General features: G+C 34.0%; 1 protein-coding gene across 1 annotated transcript; it reads left to right on the forward strand.

The window, feature by feature from the left end:
• The first annotated feature begins 5,054 nt into the window (after positions 1 to 5,054).
• Positions 5,055 to 19,026, forward strand: LOC128030327 (protein FAM110B-like). The gene is made up of 2 exons (XM_052617852.1): positions 5,055 to 5,212; positions 14,986 to 19,026. The coding sequence occupies exon 2, from the start codon at positions 15,616 to 15,618 to the stop codon at positions 16,921 to 16,923; it is 1,308 nt and encodes a 435-aa protein (XP_052473812.1). The 5' UTR covers positions 5,055 to 5,212; positions 14,986 to 15,615; the 3' UTR covers positions 16,924 to 19,026.
• Positions 19,027 to 20,925: the final 1,899 nt, after the last annotated feature.

The raw sequence follows: 20,925 nt of genomic DNA on the forward strand, positions 1-20,925 counted from the left end.
AAGAAAATGCTAATTGTAATAATATTCCACAATGTTACTGTATTTTTGATCAGATAAATGCATCCTTTTGCATTTAAATGCAGAAATTTTACTGATCCCCAAATGACATGTCTAACTCAATCCGCATCAGTCAAATCCCCAAAAGTCCAGACCAAACAGCACAGGACACTGAAGTCAACAACTCAACACACAGACATGAAGAAGGATTGACTTTTCTGATATATGTGCGTCTCAACTCAGAGATTACAAGCCATAAACAAAACAACATAAAAGGCACTGAGCTCCAGACCAGATGCAGACTCTAAACAAAAGAGTCATGATGGGGTCAAAGGTCAGAGCAGAGGGAAAGGTAAAAGAGTCCAGGATCTACACAAAACCACATTTTACACAATGCATGATTCTCAAAGCTGCTGAAACTAACCAGTAAAAAACTATCTTCTGGGATAATCAAAAGATTTAAAATCATGTTAAAAATTTAAAGAAATAAGAAGAAAATGTGTTTAATGAAAATGAAAATGTCACAATGCAAACATGTGCAATGCTTCATTATCTTTATGCAACTTGATTTCTTAATAGATGAGACTAAAATATTGTAAAATAATCAATTTTCTCATTATTTTACATACTAGAGTTCAAAATGAGACCATATTAGAAAAAAAAACATTTAACATGTCACATTTAAACATGTAAATGAGCATATTTTAGGACTTAACACTTATTTATTTATTTTGAAAGACGTATTAAAAATAACTTTTTTACTTTCTATAGTTTTTTTTATACATATAGATCTTATGTAGATTTTTCTTTTTTCATTACTTTTATTTCGGAGTGAAATGTGATCTGCTTTAGATACTATATTATAAAATAAGTTTTCAATGTAGCTAATTTTGCATTATTAAATTGTACTGTTTATAGTGCAGTTCGAAATAAGACCACATTGAAAATATGAGGGGATTTTCCCTCCTTTAAACCCTTTAGGATATAATTTTTTTTTAAACAAATAGAAGTTATAATGTAAAATGATGTATTCAATAGAAAATGCTCTTTATCAAAAGTAAATGAACCCGGACACCATCAATCGGTCTGTGATTACGAGCTTGATCCTCTAATAGTCACCTTATGCTTCAAACACAAAGATGCAAACGGCCCCAGCGTTCAGACAGGAAGTTGGGATTACTTTGACTTCCTGTCTTAAAGGTGTGTCATCAATCTAGACCTGAACCGAGTGTGAGCATGTGTGCACGTTCACAGCAATAATACAGAGAAGTGTACAGTATTTAATATAATTTTCTTGCCTTATCGAATAACAAACTGATATATTGTTCAGGCAGTTTCATCAGACAATATTTTGCTATTTTGAGATTATGACTGATAACCGAAGCCATGGTTATATACCGGCATCCTCGTAAATATTATAGACATTCTTTGCATAAATATATTATAAACACATCTCCTAAATATACTGCATTATATACAGTGGGGTTCAGAATATGCATGACCACACTGAAAATATGGGATTTTATAATATTTACACCAACAAACTAGATTTAAAAAAAAATTATAATAATCATGTAAAACATGTCATGTAGTTTTGATACAAACAGACAAAGAAATTCTCAAATTCATGTTCATTTGCCACTCGAATTATATGATGAAATAATTTGCAACAAAAAGTGATTTAAATAAGAAAAAAAAAGCAAAATAGAAACATTCTCAGACATTTGGACCTCATTGTACGGTATAAGATATTACAGTATAAGAAGATATTAACGCTACTTGATAATAAGAGAGCAAACATCTGTGTGGCATCGCAAATTGCACGAGGATTTCGTCGCCCGCTGTGTACGATTGACCTTAAACAGATCCCTTGGGCATCAAACAGGTCAGGCCCTTGGCACCTCACACACATGGTGGCCTACAGGAAATCTGGCCAAGGGTCAGCGGTCTCAGGACCCAGGTTACATGGTGTTGGCTTTCTCCTTACAGATGTACTGCAGAGAAACCGGATTTCTGATCAACGAGACGTGTTGTGCAAACTTTGATCATCACTACAGTCTACTGTACTGTTATCATTCAGATACTGTTAGAGTGTTTTAATGTTGCATTTTTTATTTATTTTAGTTTTAGTTTTTTGTGCATTTGCAAAATGAAAATTTACTGAAATGTAATTACTCGAAGGCCGTGCAAAATACAGATGAGGTTGTTTCTTCAACAGCACACTTGCTCGGTAACAGATGCACTGCAGTGAATGGGTGCCGTCAGAATGAGAGTCTGATGAAAACATCACAATAATCCACAGCACTCCAGTCCATCAGTTAACATCTGGAGAAGACAAAAGCTGCAAGTTTGTAAGAAACAAATCTATCAGATGCTTTAACTTCAAAACATTGCTTCTATCTTCTATAGGTCTACATAGCATCAATTTCCCCAGTTAAATTTGTTTTTTGATGGATTTGTTTCTTTACATTAATCTTTTGTCTTCTCCAGATATTAACTGATGGACTGGAGTGGTGTGGATTACTTGTGGATTATTGTGATGTCTTTATCAGACTCTCTTTCTGACGGCACCCATTCACTACAGAGGATCCCTTAATGAGCAAGTGATGCAGTGCTACAATTCTCCAAATCTATAAATTTGTATTCTTGGGTGACCTATTCCTTTAATTTAGAGGAAAATGAGAAGAGTCGCTTTGGCAGTGTTCATGTTTTTAAATATTTGATAACAAATATATCTTTATGGTTTTAGTTATAAACTATAATAATGCTATGATTGAGTGAATGCTCCATTAGAAATGAATAATGGAACTAGAAATTAGTAAATGCATCTCATGCACTGTTTTCAAAGTCTCCAATGCTAAGGAGTGACATTTGCGCAAAACACAAAAATAGTAGTCCATATTTAGATTATTAGATGCACACTGAGTGTAATTTCATTGATTCTCCTATTATATTCTCAAACGACTGCATGCTGACCAAACCACAAAAACCATGCAATTATAAGATTTAAGAAGATCTGCAAATACATTAACGCAAAATATGCACATATAGATACGGACAGAGAATGAATGTCATTGCATTAGATTTTTCTCAGAACTACATTCACTTTTATATATCAGTTTTACTCAATTTCTTTTAATCAAAATGTTGTTTTGGGTGATTTTTGGTTGATTATATGAAGTCTGTTCCTATCAAGTTTTAGAATAGCTGTGTGAACTTGAGAGAAAATGACTTAAATGCATTAAAATCAACCAAACACCACAAACATAAAGTAGTGTAGTGCATTTTGTTGTCGTTTTCAATTCTAGATCTTTTATTTAATCATGTCAGACCTATCAAAGTGTTATTTTGCGGAATGTACTGCTTGAAATGTGTGCTATAATTTCCTTAATTAATTTAGGGTTCCGTTAATGTTCCGTTAATGTCTCCATTAAGTTACGAAGACGTTATTTCTGATAAAGTCTAGTTTTGTAATGTTTTAAAAATGTCTTTCACAAACGTTAAGGTAACATTATGTTTTATAATTTTTCCAAAATTACAGAAATGTTACTTTTGAATGTTCTCTGAACATCGTGAAACACGTTAGATGAGAAAGATCCATGACCAAAAAAATACAAAATTACAAAATGTTGAGAACATTATTAAGGTCTAGATAACTTTGAATAACATACCGTTAAAATACTGGAAGATGTTTCTTAGAACGCAAAGTTCTGAGAATGTTTCCTGTTAGCTGGATTTCTATGAATTCTATCCTCCAACTATAATTTAATTGACTTTGTTTATATTTTGATAAAAGCCTAACAGGCGGGATCCAAAACATACAACATCATGCTGAACATTTTCACAAAAGATCAGCTTGCATTCAATCTTTTTTCAGGGCAATAATGTTTAGAAACATTTAATTTTGTAGCCACTATTTAAAGCTTTACAGTGTGTCTCTATTGGAAGTGACTTTTAAAAATAAACCCATGCTGAGAAATATCCACAGGAGTAAAATGTTAGACTCTCTTGGTCTCAAATGAAAACTTGATATTTTCTAAGATAATTCGATGCTAATCCATGTCTCTGATATATCCTCCTGAGAACCAAAACAGTTCTTTCTTTCTTTCTTTCTTTCTTTCTTTCTTTCTTTCTTTCTTTCTTTTTGTGATTACATTGGTTGGAGCATAAGAAACAAATGTAGAATTTTATTTTGAAAAAATATATATTATTCATATTTTATTCTATGACCTTTGTAGAGAATTCAAAAGTTTTTCAAAATGTTATAAATAAATAAAAAACAGATAAGAAAAGACATGTACAGGCGAAAACAATGCTTTATTTATAAAAATAAATAAATAAATAAATAAATTATATATATATATATATATATATATATATATATTTTTTTTTTTTTTTTTTTTTTTCATGCACTTATCAGTTTCAGGCTGTTTCTTAACCAAACTTTGTACAAAGATGATTCTATGTTATGTAAGATATAACAGAATGATTTAAATTACTATTATATTCTATGCAATATGTGCGTTAAAATGTCCATAAATTGGCATTCCCATTCTGTACACACATATTGCATCTACTTTGCATATTAATGTGTTCTTGGGGCAAACTATAATGAAAAAAAGAAGTGTTATAATAGGTGTAATAACTTTTCATAAGAATATCTCATATTTCTTGTTGTGTCTTGGTGTCCTCTACAGAAGACATGAATGTGCATGCTTAGCTAAAGCTCAGACATTAATTACTTTATCTCAGTTTAATTAGTTTTTAGCACCCCCTCTGAACTGTTAAGCCCCCATTAGCACCTCCAACAACAACAACAACAAATCCTGGACTGTTCAGCCACATTTAAAGACCAAAGAGAAAGTGTGTTTATGATCAAGCCTCTAAAAAGCCCTGAATGTGCTCTGCATGTAGTGTCTCAGAGAAATGCACTGAAATATAATGCACTCCACAGAAGTCTAGGGTCCCAGGAGAATAGAAGTCTACCTCTTTAAACTCCGATGTCACATGCATTCCGTCTGTTGTAGTTTAAGTCAGTCCCTCTGCTGTCGTGTTCGCGGTGGGGCTCAGTTTACACTCGTACCTGCCCGCCCACCGCAGTGGGATGATCCGGGTCTCATCCACGAACCACAGACGCTCCTCCGGTGCTCCGCTCAGAAGCAGTGAACGGAGATTAGCAGCAGCTTTCACACGCGGACACGGATCACGACACACGGTAAGAGCACGCATCATACCACTGTGATATCTAATATCCGAGCACACCATATTTAACGCGACTTTATTTACACCCAGAGTCTCTCTAATCTGAGATCGCGTCATTTTGTATAATTTGTTGAATACACAAATATGCTTGAGTTTTGATCTTCATTAAATATTTTATTATCTAATTTTTATAATTTTATAATCGTAGTTAAAATTCAGTTTACGTGTGAATCGGATAGCCTAATTATTATTATATTATAATTTTTATCTTAGTAAATAATTGAAAATAATCACTGCAGCATTTAGTTAGGTTTATATGGCTATACTGAATATATGGGACAAAGTGCGTGCTGTGTTTTTTCTTTTCTTTTCTGTTTTTGTCTATAAAAAGGTTTTTATAGGCTAAATAAAACTGTTTTGAAACTGCGTGAATGTAGCTAGTTTTGTAAGCGAAACGTTTTAGTGCTTTAATAAATTACATAATTGATTAATCTTAATTAATCTAAAATAACTGATTTAAATTTTTTATGCATATGGGTGATAGTGCCTGTAAAAAATTATTTTTCTTATCATTAACTTAATATCACTGTAGTTATATAATATTTTTCAGATGTTTATATATATATATATTTCTTTAGTATGAGAGTTTTAAAGGTACACTGTGTAATTCCTGCGCCTCTAGCGGCACTAAAACGAATTGCAATAATAATGACTCCTTGAGTCTGAGTTCCCATACTTTGGTTTACTCGGGTGAATGAAGAGCTTATGATGTACCAGATAATTAATATAGTTCAGTTAAGATACTGAGTTAAAGTCAGCAGCCTATGTAGGTAATATTGACCAAAACATTGCATTTTTCAGATTGGAAATTGTTGATGCATTTTGCATGACCTCAGCTACCATTTACACTAGACTGGGAAATGATGTAAGTTTATTACCTTAAGTTAACACACTGTAAGAGTGGTATATGGTTGGACTGGCGTTGTCAGGAAAAGCTTTAGGCATTCAGCAGAATGCGTTTTTGTAAAAACCAATTTTTCACAGAATCAACCTGACACAGTTTTACTACTAATTAAGTATTTTCTCAGTTTGTATGGCTTCAAAGCATGCATTTTCTGGAGATATGTGTAAATGGATTTGGCAATGCATAATACTTCCTGACTAAATATCTTACTTAGGTTAGATGTCAATCCATGCACTAACTTTCCACCAAGTCAGCAGTATTTTACCAGTCTAAACACTGAAAAACTAGACCAAACGCAGAGATCTCACCTGTCCTTGAAGCATAAGTGAGGTCTCTTCATACTGGTGTATTGTCTTCCAAGCCCCAAAATAAGATAAACACGTGTCTGTGGCGGTGTCATCTCTCTGACGCACCGATGCATGTGAAATGTAAACATTAGCATGATGCTAAGCGCCATGATGCTCCTCGGTAGCCTTTAATGTCACTCTGCATTTGTTTCAAGACGTTGTGGTGTAATCTACTGTCAAACTACAGTAATGTCTTTGCATGTTGCTGAATGCATTCGATTCGGAAGTGAACCCTATATAGGGAACACACATTTTTCCTCCTGTTTCCCAGTCCGTGCTGTTCTTTCAGCTGTGTACTTTCTCCTCGAGTGCAATCACATAAAAAAATCATTGCATTTGTAGTGTTAATGTCTGCTGTGTGTTAACAGCATGAAGCTCGGGTTACTAATTAGAGGCTAGGGATTGTCGCTTGTCGCTCCCTATGTAGTCATCTAGTCTTTTTCCCTTCATGATTTATTCACTCAGTACAATATTAATATTAAATGGACAAATCCCGGTGCTGTGACACTCAGGGGACGGCCATTAATTGTCCTGGGCATCCTTTGTCACGCTCACAAATGCAGAAAGCAATGATTGAGAGTCTGGTTTACACTTTATTTTGGAGTTCAGAAGTACAGAAATGATTCCTTCCCAAATTAAACTCCTGTCCTCATGTACTCGCCAATCTGAGATACGAAAGAGTAATATATGAGCAATAACTGCTTCCCGTAAATTGAGAAAAGCCTGATAAAAGTAGATTTCTATTTGAATATTTGCATTTATTCATTTAGCAGGAACTTTTATCCATAGCGACTTCACATAGACACACAAGCAGTTCATCTTAATTAAAATGAAAAATGTAAATTGGTCTAAAATAAAATTTATATATATTTCATATAATAATTATTTTATTTAGTTATTTTTTTTCTTTCATATTCATATAGTTATATATATAGAGAGAGTGATAATTTCTTTAAATTATAATTTTTTAAAAAATATTTAATTTTAAATAATTTTTAAATATTTGTTTTGTTAATTTTGTATATTTTTTAATATTCTATTATTTACAATTTAACATTTACATTTACATTTATGCATTTAGATTTTTCCCAAAGGGACTAATACTGCATTCAGTCTATGCATTTTCTTTATTTCTTATTTATAATAAAGTATATATAAATAAAATATATAATATATATACAAATATAAATAAAATATATAATTTGTATTATTAATTAAAATAATTATTTTATTATATATATTACATATAAAGTCTTAGAGTAATATATATATAGAGAGAGGGATAATTTATTTAAATTATGTTACTTGTTTAAATATTTAATTCGAATACCAAATAAATAGAAGAAAAATATGTTATCAAATTCAGTTTTTTTATTTTCTTCTTATATTTACTTCCTGATTGAATTAAGGTTAAATAAAATATTTTTTTATGTATATTATAAAACATATTAATAAATTATTATATCTTTCTTAAATTTACGTCCTGGTTAAATTAAGATTAAATAAATAAAACAATCTCTCTCTCTCTCTCTCTCTCTCTCTCTCTATATATATATATATATACAGTATGCATACATAGATTATAATGAAACAATATATATTTATATTGATTTGTTAAGTGTTTTTGTGTGGCAGTTGTTGGATTCAGGTCACAGTGGATAATCAATGCAACATTGCTGGTAGTGTTTTGTGAAAACAGCTTCAGGATTGTTGTGCCACATGACATCTGATGGTTAGACGGGATGACTGGAGGGGTCAGGCGTTCCTCCCCCACCACCCCGTGACCCCTGACCCCTTGCAGAAGTCACGTTTGTTTGAACCCTTGCCGTTAACACTTGTGTCTGCGGTGACCTTAACCACATCACATCTGAGGAAACTAGAGGCTGGTGAATGTGTTGACTGGAGGAATAAACTGAACTACTTTATCACTTGTGTTCCCTGAGACCAGATTAAGAATTAACCTTCCAAATGATCCTGATCTGATCAGCGTTTGAGCAGCTCTTTCTACACACTTTTTCATGGATTCTTAAAAGGATGCATGTAGATCAGATTACATGCCCAGAATATATTAAATTAGTATTTCACGTCAGAGGCCTTTTATTAGGGAGTGTTTGCATCCGCCAAACCTTTGTTATGGGCACAGTAAATAGACCGAACCCCCTGAGTGAACTTTATATGCTCAGGAAAATCAGGCAGATTTAATGTTCTGCAATGTGAACACTTGGATTGGCTTCAGAAATTAATCCTTTATTTAGTCAATCTCCAGCAGCATCCCTATGTATGTTTTTTTTTTAACTAGATAATTTAATATAATTTTTTCCATCATTTTATTATTATTATTTTTATATATATATATATATATATATATATATATATATATATATATATATATATATATATATTTTTTTTTTTTTTAATATTGTATTATTTACAATTTATGCATTTAGCAGACACTTTTATCCAAAGAGTCTAATACTGCATTCCGGCTACACATTTTATTTTGCATGTAAATAATATAAAATATAAATAAATAAAATATATAAATAAAATATATAAAATTTCTAAATATTTAAATAAAATATATAATATTTATAAATAAATAAAATAAATTTGTATTATTATTTATTAAAATAATTATTTTATTATATATTACATATACAATTTTGGCAACATTTTACATTAAGGTTTCATATATGTATTACATATATTATGTTATGCAGAAGAAAAACAATTTAGACAATCTCCAGCAGCAGTTGAACCCAGGTCTTTTCTGTCAAGACAAAGTTGTTTTTTACCAAGGCTTATTCTGACTTAGATGAAAAGATGAACATGCATAGGCTAGATATATGTATATCAAATAGATATTCCCATGCACATATGCATTATTCCTCAGGAACAGATTTTCTAAACCTCATTCTGGAAAACTCAGCTTACCAGTCATTGCATGCACAAAACCTTTGCATTTTTCGCTCAGGAAAAGCAAGACGTTTCCATGCAACTTTGTGTTTTCCCTTCACTTTAACAGACGTGCACAACCTTTAGCACTTCTCAAGGCAACTCCTTCACTTCCTGTCTGAACTTTACGACTCAGAGCCATGGCTGGATTCCAGCTCTCATGCATGGATTAGATGGAGATGCCAGGTCCACATTCACAGGAGGATATTTGGTTTTACACTGGTGAAATCTATAGCTCCTTTATCAGGCATCTGCAGCGTAAAAAAAAAAGTTAACCAAATGAGCTTATGACGTAAGTAATGGAAAAGTAGGGTAAAGTCCACTGATGTGATGTGTGAACGCCTGAACACAACACAACCCGGTAAAGCATGATACCAGTGGAACAACAGGCAGACAAATCTATTTAATTTAAACTAAAATCGAAATCAAATCTTTACCAAAAAAATGCATATGTGTTATATAAGGCTTTTATGGCTCATATAGTATACTAAAGTGAGAATATGGATTTAAAGCTCAGTGGTTAATGTAAGGTCATCAGACAGTCTTTTGTTGTTGTTATAACCACAAATGTACATTTATGCATTATATATAATCATATATGGACATTTTTATTAAAATAAACAAGTTACATTTAAAGCAACATTGTTACAGTGTTACTTTCAATTCAGTTTACAGTAAGTTTTTATTTATTTTACTTTGCGTTTTTATTTACAATAATGAAAAGTTTGAAGGGGAATTGTTAAATTTTTAATTAAATTTAAAAAGTAGGTGCTCAAAAGTTTTTTGGTCAATTTTTGCACAACACTTATTTTTCCCCCTCATTTTCTTTTTGCATAATATAATTTCTTGCTTTATTTCTTTGGCTCTCCAAATGAAATGTGTTCCTGATTGCTTTCTGACACTGACCTGAAATCATGCATTTCTGACGACCTGCGAATTTGCTTGAAATAATGAAATGAACTATTCCAGACCCCATTTACACCTGTGATCAGATCAGCGATGTTGTTAAACCCAGGTGTAAACGGTGCCCAGTTGTCTAGAGTGGACGCCCATCCAGTCTGAATGACAATAGACAGCCATCAGGTCAGTTAAGTGTCCACCTCATAATTTGGAGAGGGTTTGGGGGGTCGCTCGTGACCCTCCTGTGGCCCGTCCAGACCCCGCACATCAACTACATAATGGCACTCAACTAAATGGCACCTCAGTGTTTGTGTCTGGTGAGTTTATTGTCACGTGTTGTCTTTCTCTCTAATGCGTCAGTCTCTTATCTCTACAGCCAGAGGCCTCTATTGTCTGCGCCGATAAATAATGCAGGAGCTGGTCTGTGATGCATGTTTTATATCAGAGTGCAATATGGGAGTTTGTATGTAATTGTGCTGTTCAGACTGGGTGGGACACACACATTCTGCTTTGTTTGCGGGTGCTTTTAATCAGAAGCGTTAAAGGTTTTTCAACTGGATGCAATAAGTTTCAGTTTAAAATGATGGCATCGGACTATAAATAATATGTTTTATTTTCTGGAACTATTTACATTATTCCAAAAGAATCAAATATAATGGAATATTTGGATTTTTTAAATTAAATTAAATTAAAAAGAATATGTATTTTTGAAATTGTTACATTTAAAAAAAAAATTAAATAAATATTTTTGCATAGAATTGTTTCTGTTGTTGTCTAAACCAAGCAGTGAAGTATTTTGATCTTTGGAATAAAATAAAAATCTTTTTTAATATTTATCCCAAAGGTAAAAAATATTGGTCTTCATAATAAAAAAAAAATATATATATATTAGGTTAAACCTAATAATGTAACTTTAGCCTACTTATTTTCCAATTAAATATCCTGAAATTCATGGATAATGTTTCATGAACTAGGGCTGAATTTAATTTTTCAACAACGATTTTGACTTACAAGAATGAAATCAAGATAGAATTGAGATTAAACGATTATTATTCATCTAATAAATTATTAAATAATACGTTAATAAGTTCTAATGTCTAAAAAGTAATGAAAATATTACTAAAATAAGTTTATTATTATTTTTTATTTAATGAATGTATTAATTCATATTAAATTATGAATCATATATTAAATTATAATATGTAAATAGTTTACAATTAAATAATTGTTATTATATTTTATGTTACATATTTTTTTAACGTTTAAATTATTTTCTCTTTTTTTCAGTTGAGTAAAAGTTCAAGGAAATCCACTATTAAAAACAAAATTTATTTAAAATTCAATAAATGCATGATGTTTTTAAAATTGCTGAGTAATCATATTAAATAATTGTCATCTCAAAATAACCACGATTATGTATTTATTTATTTTTAATCGAGCAGCAGTATCACAAACGTCATTTAAGGTTTGGTGTTGCAATAAATGTTACAAAGAACACTTTGAAATAACGTATGCTGCGACTTTAAACCTCTTTTTTTGGTCGTTTTTCTACTTAGCTTTCATTGCTTTAGATGCAGCTTGACAGAAAACATCTGTTTTCTCATTGGCCTTGTTGGACGGCTGTTATATCTTCCCCTGCAGGCAGACGGTCGGCCCACCAACTTCACTAAGACACAAAGAAATACCAACCAGCATGAAAGCCAGTGAGATGAGAGGAGGCTGGATTAGCAGGGGTTAATTACAAGCCCTCAAGAGCGGTGCAGCTCAGCCTTCAAAAGAGAGAGGAAAACTTGCCTCTTTAAAGCCAATGAGAGTTATACAGCCCATTGTAAAAGAGCAAATGCTTTGGGTTGTGCTGTGAACGTGTGAAGTAACTTTACAGTGGTGAAACCTGGAGCAGTAATGTTTTGACCTTCTGTAGATCAATGCCAAACGGAAACGTTTCTCCTTTAAAAATCTTTTAAAATGTTTAAAATCTTGATTTATTTCCATGTTTTTAGTGTAGTGTCACACGTTATATTTTAGATGAGTCATGAGCTTGCAAATTAAATGTCAAGTTCATTGATGTGGTTCTTTTGAATGAATCAATTGAATCGATTCAGAATGAATCAAATCACAGGAGTCATCTGTGTGAATCAGTCAATTACATTATTGAATCAACTCAAATGCACACCATTTATACTACAAACCCGCAAAATAATTTAGTTATTAGTGGCTTTTTTTACCTAGTTATTATTTAATGTTTACTTTATTATTTAAACAGTTGTTCGGCTCAGTTTCGGAGAAGTTTGTTTTATTCTATCAGTCAGTGAATCTCTAATTCAAGCCTCTGCTTGTTTATCATTAGCCCTATCTCTGTCCGAAACACAGTGACCCAGCATTCAAATAGCTTTTACACTGGTTTGGAAAGATCTATATTAGTGAGGTAATACATTTGCAAGCCAATAATAGCCTTGAGTGCATAGTGATTATTATTAGACAAGGCTAAAAATAATAATGTGTGCTTATTATGAAACATACTACTGTGTCATAGTTTGTGCATCATATTTCGATTACATTGGCATGACACGTTATCCTGAAGATTAAGGTAATGTGCAACTCAAATTGTAGTAGATACTAATAGATGCACCACATTATTAATGGCTAATAGAGTTGGGAAATATATTTAATATTTGCAATGTATCGCACAAAATCTTGTAACTTGTAGGGTTTGTTTTAATAGTGTTTGAATAGTTTCTCTGGTTTAAACTTCAATAGGAAATACAGTGTTAGGGTTAAGTCTGTTAAAAGTAGAATTTTTTAATGAATGGATACAAAACTTTGATTCAGTTTTTCATTTGCATTACTAAAATATCACTAAAAACATGTTTACGGGAGACCCTACAAGTCTTTTTTAATGTATTATAATCTTTTACTAAATACAAATATTTGTTTTTTATTATGCATTGCATATAAATGAAAAAAACAAACAATTGTTCTTCCTTTAGAAGTTTGAGTCTTTTTGGCTGGTGGTTCATCTAATAAAAACCAATTCAGATCAAATGTGTATTTTAAATATCATCAAACTAGAAGGCTGAAAAGTTTGTCTCTTTTAAGCTGAATTGCTAAGCAAGTGGTGTTTTCTGAGTTTGGACCCCCTATCCCTTACGAAAGGAAAATATATTTACCAATATATATCTTAAAATATATTGTAATATATTATTTTCCCTTTTTATTTTTTTATATTTTATATATTTGAATACATTTAATAATATATTGATGATAAATATATTATATAATATATTGCAAAATATACAAATGATTGCCGCTTTGAATATATTGCAATAGAATATATGCAAAAGAATATATGCCTAATATATTACATGATATTTTCCAATATACTGAAATATATTTTTGTTTCATAAGGGGTTGCACACTTCTTTTCTGAAAGTCCCTTAATTCAGATCTCATGCTCAACACCTGTTCAGAATTCTTTCCCGGAACTTTCCCAAACAAGCGCTGCTTTTCCCGGACTGTCTAACATCTGGAAAATGTTGCAGTTCCTCTTTCGACTGGATTTATAGTGAAGGGTTTCATAGAGGGGGTGGAGGTACATGAGAGGTGCTGTAGTTATACGCTAGAAAGTCATCTTAAATAAGTGCGTGGGGGTCTCTTATGTCAGGGATTTTTTGCTCCTTCAGATTTCTCTTTGTAGTTTATTTAGTCTGAAAATTGAGAAAACTAGAGCTTGCGATTTAGCAGCACACACCTGTTTTTAGTTGCGGTAAATTGCTGCTCTTCATAGTGAAACTGGCAAACAAACCACAGTCCTGCAGTTATTATCCCATTTACTAGGTCACAGGGACATATTCACTTGAAAATGCTGTGTGTTGTTGTCTTTTTTCCTGCGAGGGAGTACAGAAAAAGCACTTTGATGCGTCATGTTTCGAATGTCTTTCCTTTCAGAATCAACCATGCAGGCAAAATTGTTTTAAGCTACAATTCTTGCTTTGTAATCATATTCTTTGAGTTGTTAATGCTGTTGTACTAAAACCATGCAGAGTTGTAAAAGCCAAAATGAAATGCAGTAAATGGTCTTAAGTCTTAAAGGAATGTTTTTTATAAGCTGATATTGGGGTCTTTAAAATATGGACGCAGTCATGCATTATTTAGCAAAGCCCTCAAGGAATGCAAATGTGGCGTGTGGGTTAAGCTAATGCTGATGGTGAAGGCCATTACCTCTGCAGTCTGAATGCACATGCTCACAGTTTCCCATAATAGACTTTCTAAATGCATCTGCGGGTAAATGGGCAAAATTCCATTTGCGGCATTCAACATCAATCCAGACTTCGCAGTGTATGTCATGTATTGAGCATATTCACTCAGAGCTAATTTGTCCGAGTGAACTGTTATTTAGGACTAGTTCAATAGACGAGCACTGTGAAGTCAACTCAATCCATGCATAAGCTAATGGCACTGCCAGTGGCCCCAGAAATTAATTTCTGCCAACTCCATCGGCTCACAAAAAGCTACAGGGACTTCTGTTCACACTGCCATATGGCCTACACCTTGGGAGTTCGGATCTCCCTTTAGAAACTCTGAAAAGACTTAACTTTGTCTCTACCATTTTTGTTTCCACAGGTCTCCAGGTATAGCAGGAGAAGGACAGGACCTCTGTCTATCAAACTCTGAAGTGCCCGGTTCCAGCTGTATAGGTCAACTCAACCATAACCCCGCAGGACAATAGGAGCCTAACCCAGAGACCTTAGACGGATATCAAAAAGCAAATAACCGAGCTCATTAGCTCTCTTCCCCCAAGACCAGCTTCTCTGAAACGTTCAACAGAAAGGAAGTTAAAAAAGATCCAAACAAGAAAGAAAAAATGCACTGGCAGCTATTTCTGATGCTTTGTGGTGAAGAGAACATCTCATTTGGGATTTGAGGATTGCTGGAAAAAGATTTCCCCATGCCCTGCCCGTTTATCCAAATGCCTGTATAAACATTGCATGGAGATATCGATTCGTCCCGTTTCCGAAAGAACCCAGTAGAGAAGAGACTAAGTATTGCAAATCCCAACAACCGGTCTGTTGCTTTATCCTCACAAGAATGCATAAAAATCTATATTCATAGAGGTCCTATAAATGGATCCCTAAAAGCATCTATATTCAGAGACACGTCAGCTCTCGAAGAAGCATCAGACCGGTGGTTTGACCTCCAGAGCATTTCCTTCTCTTTATAGAACAAGGCAGCTGCTTTGTCCGTTTTATTTGGATGCTTTTCCCCAAAATGAAGCCTTTAACTCCCATTGGTTCACCTTCTCCGCTGCGGCTCCTGAACAAGGGGCCTGAGTACCTGCGCAGGCAGATGGATGCCGGAAGCAGGGGTCATTCCGTCAGTGCCGTAGAGCGTCTGGAAGCCGACAAGGCAAAGTATGTCAAGAGTCAACAGGTCATCAACACGAAGCAGGAGCCTGCGTTAGTGCCCTGTGCGACCCCTCCACCGGTGCCCCGTCGCAACTTTACCGTATCCACTCCTTCAACACCCGTTCTCCCGCCTCGAAATAAAACTATGTCTTTCTCTGCACCGCTGTTCTCCAGGGATGAAAATGAGGACGATTCCAGGAAAGAGAACTGTCGGAATGAATCCGACTTAGATCGCAACATTGCAAACAAGCCTCCCATACCTTCTCCAAGAACTCCAACCATTGCTCCGTTAGTCGCCCCGCGTAGCGCTCCAATAATGCGCAGGAGCAACTGCAAGCGCCTGCTGCGTCCAGACTCCCTGGTCATTTACAGACAGAAGAAAGATTGCAAGAGTCCTAGTGGTGGTGGTGAAAGTACAAGCGGCAGCTTAGAGGTCAAAGGATACAGCTTTGTACGACGGCTCTTCCAGGGATCCATGCGCGAAAAGAGCGGTGGTAACGAGACTCAGAAAATGGTGATAAACGAGGAGAAGGCTTCTTCATCTCGAGACGGGGATTCAAGAATGTCCTGGTCCAATGACAAAGACACTGTCGATGGTGGGAACGAGACTAGACGATCGAGCAAATCGGATCGAGAGCATCCAACGCCCGAGATGCAATATAACAACACTGGCTTTCAGGAGAAGCAATTAAAGAACTGCATGATCAACAGTTTACGAAACACCACGGGGAATCCCAACAATAACGAAATGGACCCATGGAAGCCAGTCTTTCCTCAGATGCGATCCGATATAAAACGCTCCAAGTCAGAATTGCGACTACACTGCTCGCTAGCCATGTCCGAGCAGGAACGCTTCTTCGACTACTGTGGATTGGACCTGGATATGGTGGAAAGGCTTGGACCGGAGAACTTTCTAACTGGGGCCAGTTCAGTTGACACGCTTTCGTTGCTACTGAGGAGCATCGGAGGCGGCGGCGGCGGCGGCTCGGAGCCCAGCGAGTTTTCCCGACACTCCGGTGATGGGCTTTTCCAGGAGGAGCTTGCAGAACAGATCCCTACAGGTGTGTCCATTATCGAGAGAAATGCACGGGTCATAAAGTGGCTCTACAGTTGCAGGAACGCAGCTCAGGAGGGTCCTAAAGAGTCTACTGTTTGATTATGATGCTAACTAAACCCAAGACTTCACGGAGCCGTGTTCCAATCTGGGAAACTATGCTGTATTTATTTTACATGAGAGTATTTAAGAAATTATTTGGCTTATCACAGCCAGTACGAGGACATTCGTGTTATTTTGTGTAAGTCACACATGAAGCTGCGAACCGACACTTCCTTTCATGACCTACTCTGTGGCTTTGTCATAATCGCCCCCTATACCCTCATTCACTATTTACAAACTCACATTACTGATATAGTCTACTCGAAAGAGTAAATTAAAACAAAAGAGTGAATTCGGACACTGAATGTGCCTGTGGACTCCAAATTCTGTAAAGACTCGGAAATTAATTCGCTGCATTTCTCACATTGCATGGCTATTCTGTAGCGGTCTATACACTCATTATTGTGGTGCATTATGGGATTGAATGAGTGTGTTTAATAATGTCAGACTAGTGCACTATAGAGTATAGGGGGCGATAATGACGTAATGAAATAATGAAACCTCCTATTCTCTGTAAATTTTTCCGTCTTGTTAAAACTGTTCAGAAATTAGTATTATTTTTTGAGCATAACTTGAAGAACGTATGAATCATTTTACATTGAAAACCACTAAGCTTTTCTCTGGGGCTGGGAAACCGATGCATGAGTGTTAAATGAACCATGTGTACCTCATTTCCCAACTGTCCCAGTTTAGTTTGTGTGTTGCCTTTTTTTCTTTTTTTTCTGAAACGCTGGCGTTGAATCAAACACACAGAGGACCCCTGTGGGGATATTAATGCACTGAATTGGAGAAAGTGAAAGAGTGAGAGCTATATATATTGTTGTGAAACATATTTTTAACACTGAGTGTATGCAAAGAAGTATGGCCTTAAAACAACCTGATTTTGAGTTTCTTTAACCTATGCCAAAGAAATGTGCTGCATACTGATGATCAATAAGCTCCAAACCCTATCGAGCCGCCTTGAGAGAATGATGTGCACAGAGTTTGACATTAGCATGTTGCTAAGCTAATAACTTGGAAAATATATTGGGTGAAATTGCATATTATTATTAATATTTTTCCAGTAAAGAACATATTTCTAATCGACACATTTTCCATTGTTTTTTTTATAAAAAATTATATGTGCTAATTCAATTTTGTCCAAAACTCTGAGTTGTACAAGTTATTGTAACTTTGCTCTAAATATTGCATCCAAATATTAATTTCTGAAGTGGACCAAAAATAAAATTGTAAGACTAAGTCATTGAAAAAACAATAATCTTGGTAGCCACCTACTTGAGGGGGGTGGGGAAGGTGGGTCAGCATATGCTAAAATGCTAATATGCTAATAGATATGTTTTGAAACATGGCTGCTGGTTTGAGCTGGTTTAACCTGGTCCTAAGCTGTTCCTAAAAAAAACAGCTACTGCTCAGGACCAGCTTATGACCAGCACTTGACCAACTTAAACCAGCTCAAACCATCAAACATGTTTCAAAATATAGCATTTGCCGTTTTTTCAACAGGGTTGGGTTTGGAACAATTTTGCCCCCAGATATCTTTTACCAGTAACCTAAGCATGCAAATAGCTTGATTTCATTCCCTTGTGCATCAATGGGTGTTACTTTGATTACGTTGTTGATAAATTATGGATGTTTGCACATTTTTTCTCAATGCAAATGACAGTTCGTGTGGCGGAGCATTGTTCAGTATGCACTTGATCAAGATGTTTCTGTGCTTAACTCACAAAAGTTCAGCAAAGTAGAGGAAGACGTAACAGCTAGAGATCTGCTGGGTGGACACACACTCCCAGTTTGGGAGACGCTGATGTGTTTTCATATTGAAGGAGACCTTTGAAGCTCCTCCCGTCTGAATGCAATCAATCAATCAGACACTGATTCTCCTTTGTCGTAAAGAAACTCTCCCGGTCTGAGAAAGAACTGTAATATCTCTTCTTTCAAACTTTTTCATCCCCAACATCCAAGATGCATACAGTCTTCCAGAGCACCCGAAATCTCTCTCTTGCATGTTTACAGTCAATCCGTATATGTTTCTATAAAGAATTTAGATTTCCACCCAAAGATTTATTACAGAGAATATCCTAATAAAATCCTATTTCTGAAAAACTGTTTCCATTTGTGTTTTGTTTGAATATCACATAGATAGCTATATGCAAAAAAAAAAAAAAAAAAAAGCGGGGGGCTTTTGAATATTTTTGTGGAAATCAGGATAAATTTGAAAATAATTCAGCAAGGATGCATCATATTAAATAAAAGTGACAGTAAAAACATTAATAATGTAAAAAAAATAAAAATAAAATCTTACTCAAATAATTGCAGTTCTTTTGTACTTTTTATTCATCAAAGAATCCTGAAAAATAAAATGCATGAAAAAGTTTCCAGAAAAATCCTTACACACACACACACACACACACACACAAAAAAAACATTAAGAAAAAAAGTTTTCAACATTGATAACAATAAAATGATGCTGAAAATACAGTTATGCATCATAGTATTTTACTATATATTACAATAGAAAACAGTTCTTTTAAATTGATAATAATAATAATATTCTGAAATATTAATTTTTTAAATGAATAACATTTCACAACAGTTTTTTCCTTTTTTTATTTTTTAATCAAATAAATCTGGCCTTTGTGACCAGAGGAATTTCCCAAACCAGATAAGTGTTGAAGGTGTGAAACTCTATAGATGATGTCATTAGAAATAAAAAAATGATTGCACGTTTCAACTGTGACGCTATAAATCTAAATACTGAGTGAGTGTGCATGCCGGCACACAGCTGATGATTACACACTCATCAGTCTTAGATTTCTTTCTAGTCTTCAGTGTTGTTAGAAAACACTCAACTCGGTCGCTTGATAAAATTTGTGCAAAATGGAAAGCAAATTAACTAACTGGTTGTTGGTGAAAGTCTGAGTGCAGGGAAATCCTACCATTTTCTCTCTCATTTCAACACATTCACTCAAGGGCCTGTTATTCTGGAAGCATGAACACAACATGGAAAGCACTTCAGTCAAATGCAACAGCGCACATCAAATACTTTCACAATGAAATGTATTTCCATGTGAAACAGGATTTTTAATATGAAAAAGAGAGGGCGGGACTTGGTTTGATCAAACAGGATTTGATTGGGTGGTCAAAAATGGACATTACATACCAGAGTGGATTCATGCGTTAGGAAGAAAAGGGTTAAAAAAATAAGATAAAAGTTTTTTTTTTTTTTTACTTTTTTACTATTCTTTGGAAAAATACACCTGTAGATTGTGTACTGTTAGTCCTAAAAATTAATTTTTATGTTTTATTTTGCAAGGATACATTAAATTGATAAAAATGTCAGTAAAGACATTTATATTTCAGATGCATGCTATTCTTTAAAACGTTTTAATCATAAAACAGAGATGAAAAAAGGTTTATAAAAATAAATTTCAAATATTATATATATATATATATATAATCAAATATGTCTCATGAAATTATAAAATGTAACCACATTTAACTTAAGTAATCTTTTTTTTTTTTTTTTTTTTTTTAAGCTAATGATACATATGATAGGTAAAAATTGATACCCTGAATGCATTATAAGTCACTTTGGATAAAAGCGTCTGCTAAATGCATTAATTTAATTTAATTCAATTTTTAATTTAATTTTGTAATTTAATTTAATTTAATTTAATTTACAAGCTGTAATGCTAAATTAATGAGTATAACAGAACCGCATGATCCACTATTTCACATTATCAGAAATACAGTATCATTCAAAAGATTGAGATCAGTATTGATTTTTTTTAAACAAAATCAATACTTTTATTCTTCAAGCATGCATTAAGTTAATAAAAGGTGACAGTAAAGTCATGTATAATGTTACTAAAGTTTTCTATTTTAAATAGATGCTGTTCTTCTGAACTCTCTGTTCATCAAAGAATCCTGAAAAATAAGATGTAGCAAAGTCTCCACAAAAACATGAAGCAGCACGATTGTGTCAGGGTTAGGCAAGGGAGG

This window comes from Carassius gibelio, chromosome A16 (assembly GCF_023724105.1).
Source record: "Carassius gibelio isolate Cgi1373 ecotype wild population from Czech Republic chromosome A16, carGib1.2-hapl.c, whole genome shotgun sequence".
Classification (NCBI taxonomy): Eukaryota; Metazoa; Chordata; class Actinopteri; order Cypriniformes; family Cyprinidae; genus Carassius; species Carassius gibelio.